We start from the raw sequence: 17,809 nt of genomic DNA on the forward strand, positions 1-17,809 counted from the left end.
TGTGGGACACGGGGGATGTTTTCAACTGCTGCAAGGAAATTAGATCCACTGTTGACAGCCCTGTTGGTAGAATAACAATGTAACAGAAATATTATTTTCCTGTGTGGTAACCCACTAACAAGCTCTTCCTGCAGCCCCCTCTCTCAGCCAAACCCTTTCCCCGTAACTCGTATTGTAACCCTGTATTCACTTTTATTGCTAATGGGCTCTGAGGTTTAAAATGTCGTGCAGTTTCTTGTTAGGTGCGCGAATTGATTTAACACTCCGAAATGCTTTTGAAAAGGTTTTTTTGTTATGATGCTGTTTGGCACAGATGGTAATACAAGGTTAGTTCGTGCCCTGTGTAAGCCATAAGGTAAACGGTAATGGTCTGCAGGGCTGTTGGCCCTATCTTGCATCCATAGTCTCCAGTGTCAGGCTTGTATTGAAAAGTAAGATGGATCGCCACCATTTCTTCTCCTCACAGTGCTTCTTGTAACCCTAGGTTCACCCGAGGAGGCCATTGGCGGAGAGGCGTCACGTGACCACGGGGTGCCAATGTTATTCTACAAGGGTGTCAAGACCCTGTCAGTTTCTGAAATAAATATTGGGAAACGGCGAGATGCAAAAGGCAACCTACTACGACAGCTCTGCAATTTACAGTGGCTACCCATATCAAAGCGCAAATGGCTTCAGTTATGATGCCAATCAGGTCCAATATCCCCGGGCCTCTCATGTGGAAAGTGAGTACCATCGACCCGCCTGCTCCCTGCAGTCTCCTGACGGCTCCGTGGCGCTGCAGAAGCCGGGGGAGATGGCGGAGAGCTGCGACAGGACCACAGCCATTCAGGCGGCGCAGTCCCAGGTTCATCCCGAAAGCAATCAACCGCAGGTGCCGGTGTCAGCTCCGCCCCCTCCCTCACAATCCCCCGGTGCTGTCAGCCAAAACACAAGCAACGGGCCCAACCAGCCCAGTGCCAAGAACGACTCCCCGACCTCCAATGGCCGCGGCAAGCAGATCTTCCCCTGGATGAAGGAGTCCCGTCAGAACACCAAGCAGAAACCCACCAGTAGCACCAGCTCAGGTACTTCGACCCAAACACTGCTGCTACTGGCACACACACACACACACACAACCTGATGGCCTCTGACCCACAAAGTTGCATAGGTTTTTTTAAGTTAGGACACAACACATACAAGGTGTAGGTCAAGGAAGGTTAGCGATCAGGAGGGAGGGGAGGGCAAAGACCAAAAAGACAAAACTTCCCCTCATGGGGGTTATTTTGTTTGCCAGTGTCAGAGAGGTGATTGTGATATTATAATGCATTGTATTTGTTGCATTGTATTTACATTTTGCTCCCACTATGTGCAGTTAAATTATTCAGAGGAAAAAGCCCACAGAGTGTAATCAACATCTTCGTCAGTGTTGCTTTTATTGCATCCACATCCTCATAAAGCGAATGTTTTTTCCCCAAACTTTATTGAAAATGTTTTGCAAAAAATGATTCTTCATTCATTTAATACTACTTAATGTACTAACTACAGGGTCGTATGGGCTGCGGATGAATCATGTGCCTCAACACTGGACGCAGATTCCACCATTTGTTTTCCCTGTGCCCTGCAGCTGACCTGTCCCTACTGTAAACACGCATCTCCACTGATCACATAATGTTCCCGGAGAGACAACAAACAAACATGCACAACAGTTGTTCAGTTTGTCCTGCTGTTTTCATTAGAGGGGGGTTTTGTGGGGGGAGGCGCTCATTTCCTTCATCTCCTTTTTTAGTTTTATTTTGTAGGCGATATTCAAATAAATGTCATAGACACGTAGCAATGCAAAGTCGCGTTTGCGCAGTCGTTTTCATTATAGGTTTTAACAACCCGTAAATGTGCTAACGGTTGTGTTGGGCCCTTTACGCACGTTTTACGCACGTATACGCAAACCAGATGCGGCTGTTTTGAAGAAGGGAGGGGGGAGGGCGGTCATGGTGGTTCGGGCAGAGTAGTTTGTCTTCTTTACTGGTATAGAGTCATCTTTAAAAACAAAATAAGAGATGCTCAACTTCTCATTAGCCATTTTTCGTACATTAAATTGGTAATTTTCTAATCAATTTAGAGGTTTAAAGGATTTCAACTAGAAGCTAAAAGTGCAAAGCAAAGAGGCACATTTCATTGTTTGTTTTTTTTTATTTCCCAGATTGGTGTTGAAGTAAAATCATTTTGATTAGTTTTTGACATCACACCGAGGTGCTAACATGTATGGAAATCCTTTAACGCCACATTCTGGTGGTAAACTGTAGGGAAAGGACGATTTGGGGGTATTTGTTTGCACGGAACCAACGGAAAATTCAGGGTTGTTAATTTTCTTACCAAGTTATATTTTGTGAATAAACTGGAATTATTTCTAATTGCCTCATAGGTAGTCACCCATAGTAACAGCTACAAATGTGACGCAACATGGCGCCCTTCACCGTGATTTATGATGGGAAGTTGATCTCATTAGTTTTGAACCATTCGAAAACGTTCTACCGCTTATGGAAGATACTGAACGCATGTTTTACGCACGTACATATGAGCCAGATTCTGTTGTTTGGAAAATTGATTAGGTCATGATCGGGGGTTGTATTTGGGTGGTGGTGGTTGTGGGGGAATAGTTTTTTACACACAGCCAACGCAAAGATTCAGAGATGCTCACATCTCACGTGTCGCTCAAGTTATAAAAACTCTTGTACAACAAGGGTTAAACATCCAGAGCGGTGTCAGTGTGAGTTATGTGTGCGTAAGTTTTTTCACTTGTGTTCAAACGACACAATGACACGCTAACAATTTGTGTAAAAGCAACAGCAATCCTGCATTGAGCACACGTCAATCCTTTTTTTTTATGTCTGTGTGTGTGTTTGTGTGTCTGAATCCACCTATTCTTTACCCTTTAACATGACATTTTATTGCAATAATCATCTTTATCAGGGATAATTACCCTACACACTTGGCGTATTTCTCCAAATGCCACGTGCTAACTCTTTCATCTCTGTAACACTGGGTCGGGATACCTCATGCTGCATTCGTGTTGCTCCAGGTCTGGGCGACAGGTATAGGGAAATGTATTAAGTGTTGGCCGTCTGCCACGGCGGTAAGTAGACCAAAACACCTTGCTATTCTGCAGCCAAGCTCCAGTCTTTTGGAAAGAGGGGGGGCTTATCAGCGAGGGCAAGGCGAACTGCTTTATGCACCCCGAGGTGTACATAATGCTTGTGTTTGCATTAGGTGTGCGCACGCTGTGTGACTACGGGGGGAGATGGGGGTCAAAATGTTTTAGTAGGAAATCTGAGGTTACCTGGCACCGCAAACTGGCTCACTATCCTCTGCTTTGCATTTATTGGAGCTTGCACACAGCCTGGGCATGTAGTATAAACACATTAATTGTTAATTGTCATATGAAGCCCTGATGATAACCCTTGTGTTTTGCAGGAGAATAGACATATCCGAATGCTGTGACGTTTGCCCGACGTGTGCACAGTAGTGGAGTATAGGGCGTATTTATCTCGTAATGTGCTCTCCACACCACTTGATCGCGGGGAGTTTTCTTATCAGCTGTGTGCGTGTTGTCACACGATTTTGCTTGCACTCTCACTTTGCCTCTCTCCGTCTCTCTCTCTCTCTCTGGTTCTGTCTGTATGTAATGAATTACTGACTGACACCTTCCTCTCCTCCTCCCTGACAGTGGAGAGTTGCCCCGGAGACAAGAGTCCTCCGGGGTCAGCAGCGTCGAAGAGGGCCCGGACAGCTTACACCAGCGCACAGCTAGTGGAGCTAGAGAAGGAGTTCCACTTCAACCGGTACCTTTGCCGACCCCGGAGGGTGGAGATGGCCAACCTGCTCAACCTCACCGAGAGACAGATCAAAATCTGGTTCCAGAACCGCAGGATGAAATACAAAAAGGATCAGAAGGGCGTCGGCATGATGCCTTCCCCCGGGGGCCAGTCCCCGCGGAGTCCCGTGGGCCCGGCCTCCGGTGGCGGTGGAGGATACCTCAACTCTATGCATTCTCTTGTGAACAGTGTACCTTATGAATCCCAGTCGCCGACGTCTTACAGTAAACCACATCAAAATGCATACGGTATGGCCACGTCATACCCCCCTCCTTTGAACAGCTCTCTCAACAACTGCCCGCCCTCCCAGAAGAGGTATCCCGGAACCGACTCGGCCACGCCCGAGTATGACGCGCATCCTCTCCAAGGCAATGGCAACTACGGGACGCACATGCAGGGCAGCCCCGTCTATGTCGGCGGAGGTTACATCGAGTCCATGCCCAATTCCGGGGCCTCCGTTTTCGGTCTGACCCACCTCCCGCACCCGCCGTCCGCAAACATGGACTACAACGGAGCAATCACAATGGGCAACAGTCAGCACCACGGAGTGTGTGATCCGACACCGACGTACACAGACCTAACGTCGCACTACTCTCAGGGAAGAATCCAGGAAGCGCCCAAACTGACGCATCTGTAGCGGTGGCGCTGCACGGATCACTCCGCCCATTGTCTTACCCACCTACAGACACATCACTGCTTTGTTTCCGCGCCTCCTCACGGCTCCCACCTTCTCTCTGCCTTTGTTTATGTTTTCTATAGTTTGATGTGTGAAGTAGCGTAGGATAAATAATCACGACTTTGCTTGGATTTGTTCCCTGTTTGCTCGAGTCATCGTCTTACAAAGACCTTTATCTGGACTGTAGGACTCTATAGCGGGAGGGAGGGAGAGGGAGGGGGGGCACGGTATATGCATAGGCCTATTTAATCTTTTTTTTCTTCCCAATCTTGTTTTTAAAACTGAAACTCAAACAGGGTATTATGAACGTATGTTATTCATTCTCAATGTGAATTTGTTCGTCTTTTATTTATCCGCAGTTGAAGAATTGTGTTTTGCATTTTGTTGCACTTGTGAAAGGATCCTTCAAGAGCCCCGAGCTCGGAGTATATGGAAGGAAATACATTTTCAAAAAGGAAAAAACACAAGGGTCATGGGCTTCAACGCAGCCTCCCCTTGCTTGTGTTTTGTTCTATTGGACTTTCTAATGTTATTTATTTTGTTTGGTGTTAAGATAAAAAACAGGACTCCTTTAGTATTATTTGACACCCCTGCGGTCTTTGCGTGGGGAGAAGGTTGACGGCGCCTTTTCTAGTCCAAACATGTAGTCTGCAGCTCCGCAGAAGCAGCAGCTCACCATGTTGCTACCATAGCCTTTATGTTTCCATTTTATTTTTTTCTTCTTCGAGGAGGTATCTTGTTTTTGTCAGCCAATGTAAAATCAATCAGTCATGCAATAAGGGTGGAATGAGGGGGACACGCGTTCGCAGTTTCTTTATTGAAGAAAGAAAAGACGAAAGAAACAGACCATCATATTCTTTTTCGATGTCATACATTCCATGCTGCTCCAGTTCGAAGATATGAATAAAAGAATTGAAATATAATTGTAGCACATCCTTCAGTTTTAAATTAGACACACGCAGAAGCATTTCACACCGACAACAAAATCTGATTCTTAAATAAAAACAAAAATGAATTATTTGATTTGATAACGTTTTTATTATTCTTGTACATTTTTATGATGGATTACAATTGTGGTAAAACAAAAGCAAAAATAATTAAGGGCATAATAATGATAATAATAAAAAAAAGAATCAACCATGAATGGTAATTGGTAAATCTATGAGTTTATTATTTACACATGAAAAAAATCAAGGGGAATCATTTGCCATAATCATCACTCAATACCCTAAAAAGTAAAAGACCACGGATTGAAATCTTCCTCCCCCTTGATTCGACGTGAAGAAATACTCGGGTGGCCTTCTCCCCCTCCTCTCATCATGCGCGGCCACATCCATAATAATAAAAACAAAATGTCACCCGGGCGCTTCTGGAGATTCTGCAAGGAGACAACAAGCTAAATGAGAAGACGTTCGAAAAATAATTCCCTGATATGTTCAGTCAGTCAAATTCGTGGCATGAGGACACAACACACACAGACGCGCGCACACAGGCTGATCTGCAGTCAACGGGGCTGATTTGTCTTATTACTCCACAGATTTGCAGACGCCTGCGTCAAAAGCCAGTTCAACACTCGATTAAGAGAATGGTTACATCAAAGGGAAAAAAATCAGTGGAAAGATGAAAACCCCCCCGCTGTAATCCTACTGGGAATGATCAGACATTCAAAAAAATGTATTTTTGTTTTTTTGTTTGCACTAGTATTCTATTGTACGAATTTTTAAAAAATACAGTTCAGACAAAATCTTTGTATTGTCAAACAAATCTAAAATATGTATTATTTTCTAAAACCATTCTTTTGAAATTTGCAAAAAACCTTTTGTGTCATTTTCAGTCTTTATGATTATTATATGTGCAACTTGCACTTAATATCATTTACTCTCACTGATTTTGCACCAAGAATCCATTTTCAGCCCAATCTGATTGATATGAGAGGACATGGACACACTAACCCTGACATATGGTTAGCAGGGAAACCTAGAACAATTGAACCATGGTGTGTCAAAGCAGAAGAAAAAAAAATCTGATGGCCTGAGTTTTTCTGCATCCAACCCACACGCACACACTGAGAAATACACGCGCGCACACGCACACACAGCAAGGCGCTGATTTGACCCATATGCGCCGTACACAGGTAGCACACAACGTTTTAACCGAAGCAGGGATTTGTATTTTTCTTTCGCCGCACTTCAATCCGTGGGAAAGTGCTCCTAAATCACTCTTGCTGTAAAAGACAAGTGTGTAGGACAGGCTGGGGTCCACTAAATGCCGCCACCCACTCCTTTTCCCTTCCACACAAAGCCTGTGCGTAATTCCAAAAAAAGCCATCCATCTCTTCCCCTAGCAACTCTGTCGTTCACCACACACACACACACACACACACACACACACACACCGCGTGTCCACCAAAAAACGACAAATAACATGTCCTCGTGTAGCATCGCGTTCACAATTCAAAGATAAAAGCCAGGTAGGGAAGCTTCGCCCTATACTCACCGATGGCGCATTATACCGCCTGCCCCCCGCAAAAAAAGGGATATGGTCGCATTTTGTGAATCTTATTTATCTATTAAAACATCCCTCCAGCGACAGCCCGGCTACGACTGCGGACAGAAACTGGTTCTAATCTGAGTGGCCACTGTTTCTCGCTGCTTCCTGGCTGCATTTGATCCGGGGGAGAGTTAGAAGCCTTAAATGTGTTGTGAGGGCACCGAGCTGTCAGACCTTTTGGCGAGTAAGATTGATCGCGCGCAGGCTTCCAGGACTCTTTGTTTGGTATATAAGCAACAAACTGAGAGAGGCCTAGCACTTCTCCTCTTCCTCCCTCTCACTCACTAAGCCATATTTTCTTTTTTTTTTTCTTTATGAAAATACAACATGCACTGCTTGACGAAAAACATCCCAAAAATGTGGCTTTCCGCACATTATTCTGGAGGAGCCATAAAACCCAAAACGCTGTGGGGAAGAGTCATTCAACAACACACGCATCTACATTATAACATTGCAAATGGGCCAGTGGTCGATTATAACCGTGTTGTTGTTTGCATCGGTGCAAATCCAGGTATAGAGCTGATCCTGAATTATACAGTGGGAAGCCTTTCTGAGCATTGTAGCTATACTCTCCTAGCAGAAAAAAAAAAAACCCTGGTCTTGCCTTGGGATCTACCACGTTCAACACATATGAAGCCATTCAACAAATATTAGGGTGATATTTAAAAGAGGGATATCATTATGACATCTTGCTTATCGAAAAAATGTAACTATTAGCAATCACAACACAACGAGTGCCTGTGTGTTTAAGCCTCTGTGGGCACGTGCTCGCTCGCATGACCTCCTTATAAAATCGACCTTTTGTGTAATAAACGACAAACCTTTGTGTTTTTAATTTCACCTCTACACACCCGCACAAACAGCCGTACAATAAAACCCACAGCGATTGTGATTGCACGTGTATACGCGTGTATCATGCTGACAAGTTGCTGCACTGTTGGTAAATGTTAAACTGCTGTTACGCGACGAAGTGGCCCGAACGTGTCATATCCGTCAGTATTAACTTAATGGATGGGCGTTTTATTGCAACACATGTCGATGGATGCGCTGCATATTTCATTATTATTTGTGCACCTTCTGAAGAATCGCATCCATTGCGGAGACCACACTCTCAGCACGCTGACTGAGCGGGCTGGATCGTTGGGGTTTGTTCCTGTCGAGAAGTCTCAATATCAGTTTTTTGGGGTTTGTTTCCTTTTTCCACCTCTGACGCCTGGCTCTTGCCTACACGAATAGCTACTGGCGTGAAGTGTGTGCGTATGTGCGTGTGCGTGTGTGTGTGTGTGTGCACGTGTGTGTGCGTGCGTGTGTGTGTGTGCGTGTGTGTGTGTGTGTGTGTGTTTGTTCGTGTCTGTGTGTGTGTGTCTGTGTGGTGGGGGCGTTCTCGACTGACATCCTCAAACAATACGAGAAAGAGGAGTGCACGAATCCGCGCACCCCAGGCTGGGCTCCTTCAGCGTAATAGTGAGCGTCAGCCATTCTTAAAAAACACATTTTGTAGCTTAGTGGACTGGACTGGACTGGGAAGGGCGAGAGGAGGATAAACTGAGCGGACAAAGATGTAAATAAAAACAGTCGTCCTCCAGCTGAGCGAGGCGTCCTTCGTCAGAGTTTTTTGGATCAATCAGGCAGACAGTGGCTTCTTTTGATTAAACCCCAAATTGCCATTGGGCAGAGGTAATCATGTGACAGGCAATTCGGTCCAATTTCAACCTTGTCTCCACGAATTGAATAGTTTAATAGTAGCTCGGTCCCCAAACGGCCGTAATCAGTGAAATAGAAAAAAAAGAAGCCCAGCACGAGAATTCTTCTTTTTTTTTTAAATGATTTTTTCTTCCTCGTCCTCGCTGAGCCGCAACATTTATAAAAATACGCGTGCAAACTTTCCTCGGCTCTCAGGGAGCGGAGATGAATTACGAATTCGAGCGAGAGAGCGGTTTTATCAATAGTCAGCCGTCGCTTGCTGAGTGCCTGACATCTTTCCCCCCTGTCGCTGATTCATTTCAAAGTTCATCAATCAAGAGCTCGACGCTTTCACGCCCGACACTGATTCCTCCTCCCTTTGAGCAGACCATTCCCAGCCTGAACCCGGGCAGCCATCCGCGGCACGGCCGGCCCAGACACAGCCCCGACGGATGCAGCCAGCTGCCCACCGCCTCCTTACCCCCGGAGTACCCCTGGATGCGGGAGAAGAAAGCCGCCAAGAGGAACCACCTGCCAACCTCCACCGCTACCGCCATCTCCAATGGACCCGTGTGCTTCTCTCCGAAAGGTGGGGGATTTCTACATCACTTTCTGCCAAGGAGTCTTTACTATCTGTTGCTGACTTTGAGCCCACGGGCCTTTGCTACAAAAGAAAATGTCAACAAATACAGCTATAGCCTATAAAGACGGTTAGGTTAATTGCATTTATGGTCATTGTTTTGCTGTGATTGTGTATGAAGTGTGGGGTAGCAAAAAAAAAAAAAAAAGTTTGGGTAAAGTTTGGTGATGTAAGATGATTTATTCCCCGAGCCGTAGCAGAGTTTTGATGTGTGACAGTAATGAAGAGTGATGGAGTGCCGTTGCCGAGCAGGGGCAGCTGGAGCATTCATTAGTATCCCACACCAGCCTGGACCTTGCTTCTTTTATATCACACCGTGTTTGCTACTCGTTAACAGAACATTTTTATGTGTTAAAGAATCTTGATGGGTATCTTTACGCAGCGATGATTTTGACATAAAGGGGGGAACAAGCTTGTAGAGCTTGGGTCAGTATAGCTCCAGCGGCCATTTTGCTGCACTGCCTCGTAGTGAGCCACTCTCTCCGGGTTTGTGATAGCCTTGATGTTAGATTCGCGGCCGGCGGGGTTATGTAACTGGTTGTGCGCCATGCGTTTCAATCCTTCACTATACCGGGGGTTGCTTCTTTCGCAGGCTCGCCTGAGATCGCGGAGAGCGGCGGGGGAGGAGGGGGCTCTCGTCGGCTGAGGACAGCATACACCAACACTCAGCTGCTGGAGCTGGAGAAGGAGTTCCACTTCAACAAGTATCTGTGCCGACCGAGGAGGGTGGAGATAGCGGCACTGCTCGACCTGACCGAGAGGCAGGTCAAAGTCTGGTTCCAGAACCGGCGCATGAAGCACAAGCGGCAGACCCAGAGCAAGGAGAACCACAACGGGGAGGGGAAAGGGCCGGGCGCCGAGGACGACATCCACAGCGACGAGGAGGACGAGGCCCCCCTGTACGAGCGGAGCGGGGCCCTGCTGGAGCGAGATACCTGCTCCTTTCAGAACAACTCCCTCGGCTCCGCGCAGCAGCTCCACAATGGGGAGACCATGGGCTTTGCAGCTGCGCCGCTGAACAGCAATGACAAAAATCTGAAACATTTTCCCAACCCGTCACCCACTGTTCCGGGCTGCATGTCAACAATGGGCCCCGGCTCGGCATCTGGCCCGGACAATGGCGGCAGTCCCCCGGCCCTGGATGTTTCTATACACGACTTTCAAGCTTTCTCCTCGGATTCCTGCCTGCAGCTCTCGGACGCGGCCTCGCCGAGCTTGTCAGAGTCTCTGGACAGCCCCGTGGACATTTCGACGGACAGCTTTTATTTTTTCTCGGAGTCCCTAACTACAATCGACCTACAACATCTGAACTATTGAAAGTGAAACCAATCACATTCACTTTTTTCCTTCTTCCTCCTCGGGACAATACATATCAGGCTGCGATGGTATTAACTCTGATGTTGTTTGTATATTCGGCACATTTATTCTGTTGATATTTGACTTGACGATTAATTCAAGGTAAGGATGAAATTGAATCACTTGAAGTAGCTCTGCTCCAGCGTGACTTGTAATTACCATTACAGAATTTTCTCTCAGAATGGAAATTACGAGTCTGTGTGTGAATAATTATACAATATTAGGCCTATGGAACCTGGTCGTTTTTATTTTTGTATAGCTTCCAACGTCTTGGATATTTTTGTTAGAATACAATTAACTTGCTACAATCTTTTCTTCCCCTGTTGTTTGAGTCGTGTTTCTTTTGTTCTGTTTACACACTTAATATTTTCGGTTTGAATTATTCATGTAGGAAAATATGCAAAATCAAAGAAAGTAGGGCACCGGGAGATAGACACGGCATATATGCAAATTCTAACAACAGGTTGGCAATGAATATAAATAGTGTGGTTGTGTAGGCACACACACACACACACACGTTTGAATTTTATTTTATTATATGATTTAATTTCCACATAATCCGTCTAACTTTAAAATGTTAAATGGAAGATTTCAATAGCCTGTTTCTTCTTAAAAAGGTCCACTCTTATTTGAAACTTTGGGGTTGAACTTTACAAATATATATATATTTCCAATAAATATGACTATAAAATATTTTTTTAATTCAGCAGTTAATTAACAAATTATTCATGCTAAATAATTTAAGGAAATTGCTTTTGAAAAGATTTCGATTTGCAGAGAAGCGAGGACCACTGTTTGCTATCTACGGAAACACTCATATGGATTATTTCTGTTTTCACCTTCAAAGTTCATAAACTTTGGACGAAAAGGGAAGAAAAAAGCAAATAACGCCGGCGCTGCTCTCACCATGACGGGGCTCTTCACATTGTGTGCATGTTGCAGGCGAATACCCGAGCCATGTTTGCCTTCAGGAGCTCATAAATCACTCCGTGGCATGAATGAGGCGGACATTAAGGAGACCAATTGTGTCGTAATGTGCACAAATAAAACCCCACTTACATTTTCATATGGGACTCCCCAACTCCTGTGCTAAAAGGGGGCTGAGTCCTCCGCATGCGTTTGGTAATAATTCATTTTTTATGGCTTGTTTAAACGCGGCTCCTGGCTCGGGGACAGCGGCGCTCGGGTTATGAGGCTGCAACTCTTTCGCCCGTGCGTTAAAAGTAGATCCGAGTCAAAACATACTACTTGTGCACAGGATTGGATTCACTTAGAATAGCTCATTTACAGCCTTAAGCAGAGAGAGGATTTTATTTTTTTATTTTTTGCTTACTTTATCAACATGGGTTTTATGTTTTGAGGGGACTTTCCTATTGGTGCATAAGTTAAGTGTTGCACTGGTATAAAACGCCTTTGAGTTCAATATGGGGATTATGAATGCTCATGATCTATTGTATTGCGCCTGGGTTGATTTATGGGAATCAGTTATTAGCTCATGCACATCAGCTTGACTCGGTAGGTCATTCCACTTTGAACAGCTCCGTGTGTGAGAACAGGAAAAAACACCAGTTGCGACACACGACCTGCGCAGATCGATTCAGAAACGCATCCATACGGAATTCATAAGGTCCGGCGTTCACCGTTCAGCGGTTTATCGAATAATCTGGAAGCCATAAGGAGCCCAATCGACAGGGTCTATACTGGGCTAGTGGAGGGTGCTGGTCTGCGTGTGTGTGTGTGTGTGTGAGAGAGTGAGAGCAGTGGGGTAAAGGGGTAAAAGGAGGGGCTCTGTTCGTGCACTCCTGCACTCCTCGACTAACCACAAGGGCCACAGCGCGTAACCAAATCATTCCGAGACAGCGCGCCCATTCTGCACACATGTGTTCGCACAAAGAACCAAGAGAGCTCCAAGAGGCCTGGCGAAGTTTCCACAGGCAGAGTCCACTGCGCCCACGGTCGCAGAGGCAGCTGGGGCAGGGGTGGAGAGAGGAGGGGAAGGGAGGGGAGCGGGTGGGGGAGTGTAGTATTGACCCCACTGCGCTCTTTTCTCCCCACTGGTGGGAACTTTGCTCTTCCCTTTCTGTAACATTCCAGAAGCTTATAAATATCAAAACTTCCACATCCATCTTTCTATCTATCTATCTATCTATCTATCTATCTATCTATCTTTCTATCTACCTACCTATCTATCTATAAATATCATCATACTAATAAACAGTGAAACAGTTGCCTGTGTGACCACATGCCGCCAGAGAGGGCGCTCGTCTCTCCATCTGATCCTTAATTCCTCCCTCCCTTCTTCCCTTCCTCCTCCCCCTGCCCACCCCTCTCTTTCCCTTCCTCAGTGAGAGGTTGGCCGTGCACTCTGCTGCATGTCTCCCACGCTCACTCGCCCCCCCTCCTCTCCCCTCCCCTCCCCTCTCCTCTCTCTCCAACGTGGTCGTGGCCGCATCCATTTCTCTAACAGCTTGATTTGATGAACTTAACGGAGTAATCAGCCCACACGCTCACCTCGGGCTATCCGGTGCATTTACAGCTCGCGCGTTCAGATCATTTGATCATTATACACGCATAATGAATACACGTGGGTGTAAAATCCGAGTGGCCCCAGATAGCAGACCTCGTGACCCCCGACACGGGAGAAATTAATATTGCATCATCTTAATGTTCAATGTGTAAGTCTTGTCGTTACATCACCTATACGACCTCCCAGCAAGTAGTATGTGACATGCATCCAAACTCTTTTTTTTCATGCGACCCTTAATGGGGGGGGGGGGGGGGGGGACCTCACTGCCTCTCCCTCACTGTCCAACTGAGGCAATATTTGCTGAGCAAATCCCTCTCGGTGTTAACGCGTGAAACTCTTCGCATGGGAATGGGACACTGATAGCCCACAGATAGCCTGTGGCAGTGACACACGCACGCGCACGCACACTCAGCCATCCATCCATCTAGGAGAGAATGGCACTATTATACATATGACAGCAAACACACACACACACACACACACACACACACACACACACACACATTCTCCTGCCCTGTCCTGTCTAAAAATAGCGTACCTGAGGTCAGAGTGCCGGGTCGTCCACTTGGAGAGGTTGCACAGGGTGACACATTAATCTTTCCCGGTGCTCCGTGGTGAGCGCACAGCGGGTGGGGGGGTTATAGAAGACCCCGCGTTCTGCCGTCCCCCGCTCTGCGTGCGACCCCGGAGAACGTCCACCGCCGTCTGCCTCTCAGCTCATTGTTTGCTCGGCCAATACATTAGTGGCGACGCGCGTCACCTTGATCGACGAGCGCCTGGAATTTAAATAGCCACTCAAACACCAATCTGTCACCGGCTACGGGGATAAGGACAAGTGGCTCACTGGCTGACCTGGGCCCACGTGACAGCACCCGTTCATTTATACCTCCACCCCCCCTTCCTCTGATAAGGACAGAGTATAGGTAAAGGTTGGCACGGTCACTCAGGGTAAGAGGGGAGAGGAGGAGAGATCGGAGGGTGTCTGTAAAGCGGACAGTCCCTCGGTCCCGGTAGAACAATGCCACGATGAGCAGTTTTCTAGACTACACGGTGATGAGCGGAGAAGGTGGCTCATGCTCTGTCAGGGCTTTCCACTCGGACCACGGGATAACAACTTTCCAGTCCTGCGCTGTGTCAGTTAACAACTGTGGCGCGGACGACCGTTTCGTGGCGAGCAGGGCTTCCCCCGATGGCATCCCCCACCAGCCGGGCTCGTACCAGTCCACTGCGAGCTCCCTGGGTCTCGCCTATGGGGCCCACCCGGCCTGCGGCTCCAGCTATGGACCCCAAAGTTTCTGTGCCACGTACAACCCATATGCGCTCAACCAGGAAGTGGACGCCACAGCTGGATTTCCTCAGTGTGGCCCACTGATGTACTCGGGTAACATTTCCTCCCCTATGGTCGCTCAGCATCGCCAAGGTTACAGTGCCGCCCCCCTGGGCCAGCTGCAATATGCCCACGCTGCCTACGGCGGCGGGCATGAGCAAGCGGCCCATTTCCCTGGGTGTTCAAACCCGCTGTCACCCCTGCACGCAGCTCACCTGGAGGCCTGCTGCTCACCCCTGTCCGAGGCTGCGTCTTCGGCACAGACCTTCGACTGGATGAAAGTCAAGAGGAACCCACCAAAAACAGGTAAGTGCCAAGTGGTACCCGTGGCACAGAGTGTTGTAAACAGCACTGGATTTATAATGGACTCAAAGTTAAAACTGAAGTGAAGTAAGAGTGTAACCAAACCCAGGAGCTGAGTTCATATTTGACACCTCCTGACTGATTGTGCCAACTTCATATTTTGTTGTGAGAATCATCATATTGCACAAAGATGTATCATAACTCTTACAGCAGGATGAGATATCTTCTAAAATGAATCTGAACCCGTGGTGTAAATCTTACATCATGTTTCCAACTGGCTGTCATTAACCGACTGCTGAGTAAAAGTTGCTCTCACAAGTGGTTTAATAGTTTATGTTTGTGAGCAGAGAACATGCGCGGATGCATTTCTCTTCGTCGTTTGCAAGTTCACAGTGATCGATCCCTCTCTGTCTGCAGGCAGGTCGGGGGAGTACGGATATGGGGGTCAGCCGAACACGGTCCGGACCAACTTCACCACCAAGCAGTTGACGGAGTTGGAAAAGGAGTTCCACTTCAACAAGTACCTGACCCGGGCGCGGCGCGTGGAGATCGCGGCTGCGCTGCAGCTGAACGAGACTCAGGTGAAAATATGGTTCCAGAACCGCAGGATGAAGCAGAAGAAGCGGGAGAAGGAGGGGCTGCTGCCGGCCAAAGCCCCAGCCTCCGACCCGGGAGAAGACATTCAAGAGAAAGCGGACGATGCAGCATCTGAGAAGTCCATTTCGTCCCCATCTACTCCTTCTCCCACGTCCTCCACGCTGTCTTCCACTGGGGCTGATCCATACTCTTCCAATTAAGATCCAACTGCCCTTTTTACCTCTTTGGGCCACAGGCGGCCTGTACATACCAAAAGCTCATGAATGACCAGTGTATCAAAGCCAAAATTCTGGTTGAGGAATAACGTATGTGAACATTCAGAATGACTTAATGCACTATTTGGGACATTGGACAATGATATGGACTGTTTCTGGGTTAAAGATTTGTTTTATATTGCATATCGTGTTCGCAAACCATGAGAATTGCTGTCTAAACCGAAATGTAGGTTTAAAATGATGTGTCCACTCTCTTTTGCAATTTGACGTTGAACGACTGTTGCGCTATACGACTACGACGGTGCGAGAGATACCCTGGTACTTTCCATGTTCCTGCCTCTGACATGTGCTGCGGAAATTAAACCAATGCGAAGTCACAAAGAACGCGTACACAAACAAATATACCTCAAATGTGCCAAAGTTGTGCGTCATGGCCACGGCCGGGCGGATTGCACTGGATGTCGTCAATTAGGCATCACACAATCAACGAGGTGGCCTCGTTAATTCATCGTAATCGAGTGCATTGTTATCGTATAGCTCCTTAATCACTGTCACGTCTGTGTTGCAGGCCTGCGAGTCTGTGTGTGTGTGTGTGTGTGTGTGTATATGTGTGTGTGTGTGTTGCGACCGTCTGAATGTCTATTGTGTGAGATTTGCATGATGCGTAAATGCTTTCATGTGTTATTAGCGGGGCGCTGAGTTTTATCAGTTGGGGAAACCGGGCGTTGTGGCCATGTAGGTCCCAGGCTTTTATCTGTTGTCTATTTAATCCAGTGGAGCACATGCGGAGTGGTTTGCCCAGAGATACGTTTACGGGTCAATCATGAGTATTAAAGAGCGTTTACCTCTGAAAAAAACACCTGACTGTGTCGTTGCTGAAGGGGGAAGTCTTTGAGGGAGACAGGGTTAGAAAGACATTCAACGCACATCTTCCATTTAAAGCCACCCATCGGATCTTCATTTCGGGAGGAAAAAGCAAAGCTCTGCACTTTTCTCCACAGCTCCATGGGAGCCGCGAGTCATCTCCTTCGGACATGGCATGTGAGTCCCTCAATGTATGCGGCCGCGCGCGCTCCCGTCCCCTGGGCTAAAGGGTTATTGGCATAAACACGCAGCATTGTTTATCCACGGAGGGGATGAATCCGCGTCACTTGTGATGACAACCTCATCGAGCTTTCGGCTTATTGAGGGGGACAACAAAAAAAAAAAAACAGAAAGAAAACCATTATTGATTTAACATCGAGGTGAGGCTATCGACAAGGACCAGGGGGCCCCCTCTGGCCCTGTCAGCGTAAACTCCTCAGTTCCCTAAAGTTACAAGGAGGTGTCATCACCATGCACCTGACGACAAGAAGAGGAATAGTGAAAACTTGCAGCACTGCCTGTCATGCAGTCAACTGCACTTCAAGATACGCCTGATAATGACATTCTAAAAACAATGATGTGTAAAATGAAAAATAAAAAAAATAAAAAATGAGTTTCCTCTGTCACTTTCCAGCTAGAGCCTTTTGCATCCTCTCGTCCCCCTTTCCGACCAAAGAGAAAATGCGTTTCCTGATCCGGTTGCTCTTTTTAATCCCTGGTGTGCAGGATGCGAGTCCCTCCTGCCATAAAAGGGCAGAAAGAGGCATGATTAATGAGCGACGTTCCCCCTTTACCTGGCGTCTACCTGCCGCATGCTGCTCTGCCGGAGCGGTGGAGCCACGAGGCTGCAGCTCAGGTTGCTCCGTCCAGTTCACCTGGGACAGAAATGGGAGTGTAAGTTATGTGGAAAATATCTTTCATTTATCTCACCTGCAGTCACTTCATTTTTTGTAGTTCTGTTAATGCGTTTATATTTCTACTTTCAGGACAAAGGCCGCACTTGTTACCAGGTTAGTCGAGTGACGGCTAAACACCCTCGTTTGGTTGCCAGAGGAGTTGTTTCTGTATAAATAGTGAAGAATGTCTGGCGACTTGTTGCTCACGAGCCTCTTGGTGTGCGTCAGGGAAATTTGGGTGAGAATGAGGTGAAAGAGAATGTCTTATTTATGGGGAAAGAGAAAAACAACAAGGCATTTTTATAATCCTCAATCCGTATGGAAAAC

The 17,809-nt window shown here is 47.0% G+C and overlaps 3 protein-coding genes across 12 annotated transcripts in view; all 3 read left to right on the top strand.

Annotated features, from left to right (window-relative positions):
- hoxa3a (homeobox A3a) overlaps positions 1-5,447 on the top strand; it is a 31,380-nt gene extending 25,933 nt beyond the window's left edge. For all 8 annotated transcript variants that reach the window (XM_035621504.2, XM_035621505.2, XM_035621507.2 and 5 more), the window contains 2 exons: positions 485-1,064; positions 3,701-5,447. In XM_035621504.2, coding sequence (XP_035477397.1) covers positions 602-1,064; positions 3,701-4,485 — 1,248 coding nt within the window. In that variant the 5' untranslated portion in view covers positions 485-601 and the 3' untranslated portion in view covers positions 4,486-5,447. The remainder of the gene's footprint in view (positions 1-484; positions 1,065-3,700) is intronic.
- Positions 5,448-7,748: 2,301 nt separating this feature from the next.
- Positions 7,749-11,061, top strand: LOC118292519 (homeobox protein Hox-A2a). Of its 3 annotated transcripts, none has more exons than XM_035621515.2 (3): positions 7,749-8,751; positions 9,145-9,346; positions 9,990-11,061. In XM_035621515.2, the coding sequence occupies exons 2-3, from the start codon at positions 9,256-9,258 to the stop codon at positions 10,712-10,714; spliced, it is 816 nt and encodes a 271-aa protein (XP_035477408.1). In that variant the 5' UTR covers positions 7,749-8,751; positions 9,145-9,255; the 3' UTR covers positions 10,715-11,061. The 3 variants fall into 3 exon arrangements, with proteins under 3 accessions (XP_035477408.1, XP_035477407.1, XP_035477406.1); XM_035621514.2 differs by having other exon boundaries at positions 7,749-8,635; XM_035621513.2 differs by having other exon boundaries at positions 7,749-9,346.
- A 3,119-nt stretch (positions 11,062-14,180) lies between these two features.
- Positions 14,181-17,136, top strand: hoxa1a (homeobox A1a). Its single transcript, XM_035621516.2, has 2 exons — positions 14,181-14,913; positions 15,328-17,136. Exons 1-2 carry the CDS (start codon positions 14,307-14,309, stop codon positions 15,705-15,707), a joined length of 987 nt encoding a protein of 328 aa, XP_035477409.2. The 5' UTR covers positions 14,181-14,306; the 3' UTR covers positions 15,708-17,136.
- The last annotated feature ends 673 nt before the right edge of the window (positions 17,137-17,809 follow it).

Source organism: Scophthalmus maximus, chromosome 22 (genome assembly GCF_022379125.1).
Source record: "Scophthalmus maximus strain ysfricsl-2021 chromosome 22, ASM2237912v1, whole genome shotgun sequence".
NCBI classification, from domain to species: domain Eukaryota; kingdom Metazoa; phylum Chordata; class Actinopteri; order Pleuronectiformes; family Scophthalmidae; genus Scophthalmus; species Scophthalmus maximus.

Coding starts and splice junctions, on each gene's coding strand:
- LOC118292519 (XM_035621513.2), top strand. CDS start 8,983: ATGAATTACGAATTCGAGCGAGAGAGCGGTTTTATCAATAGTCAGCCG. Junction 9,347..9,989: donor CGTGTGCTTCTCTCCGAAAG/GTGGGGGATTTC, acceptor CTTCTTTCGCAG/GCTCGCCTGAGATCGCGGAG.
- hoxa1a (XM_035621516.2), top strand. CDS start 14,307: ATGAGCAGTTTTCTAGACTACACGGTGATGAGCGGAGAAGGTGGCTCA. Junction 14,914..15,327: donor GAGGAACCCACCAAAAACAG/GTAAGTGCCAAG, acceptor CTCTGTCTGCAG/GCAGGTCGGGGGAGTACGGA.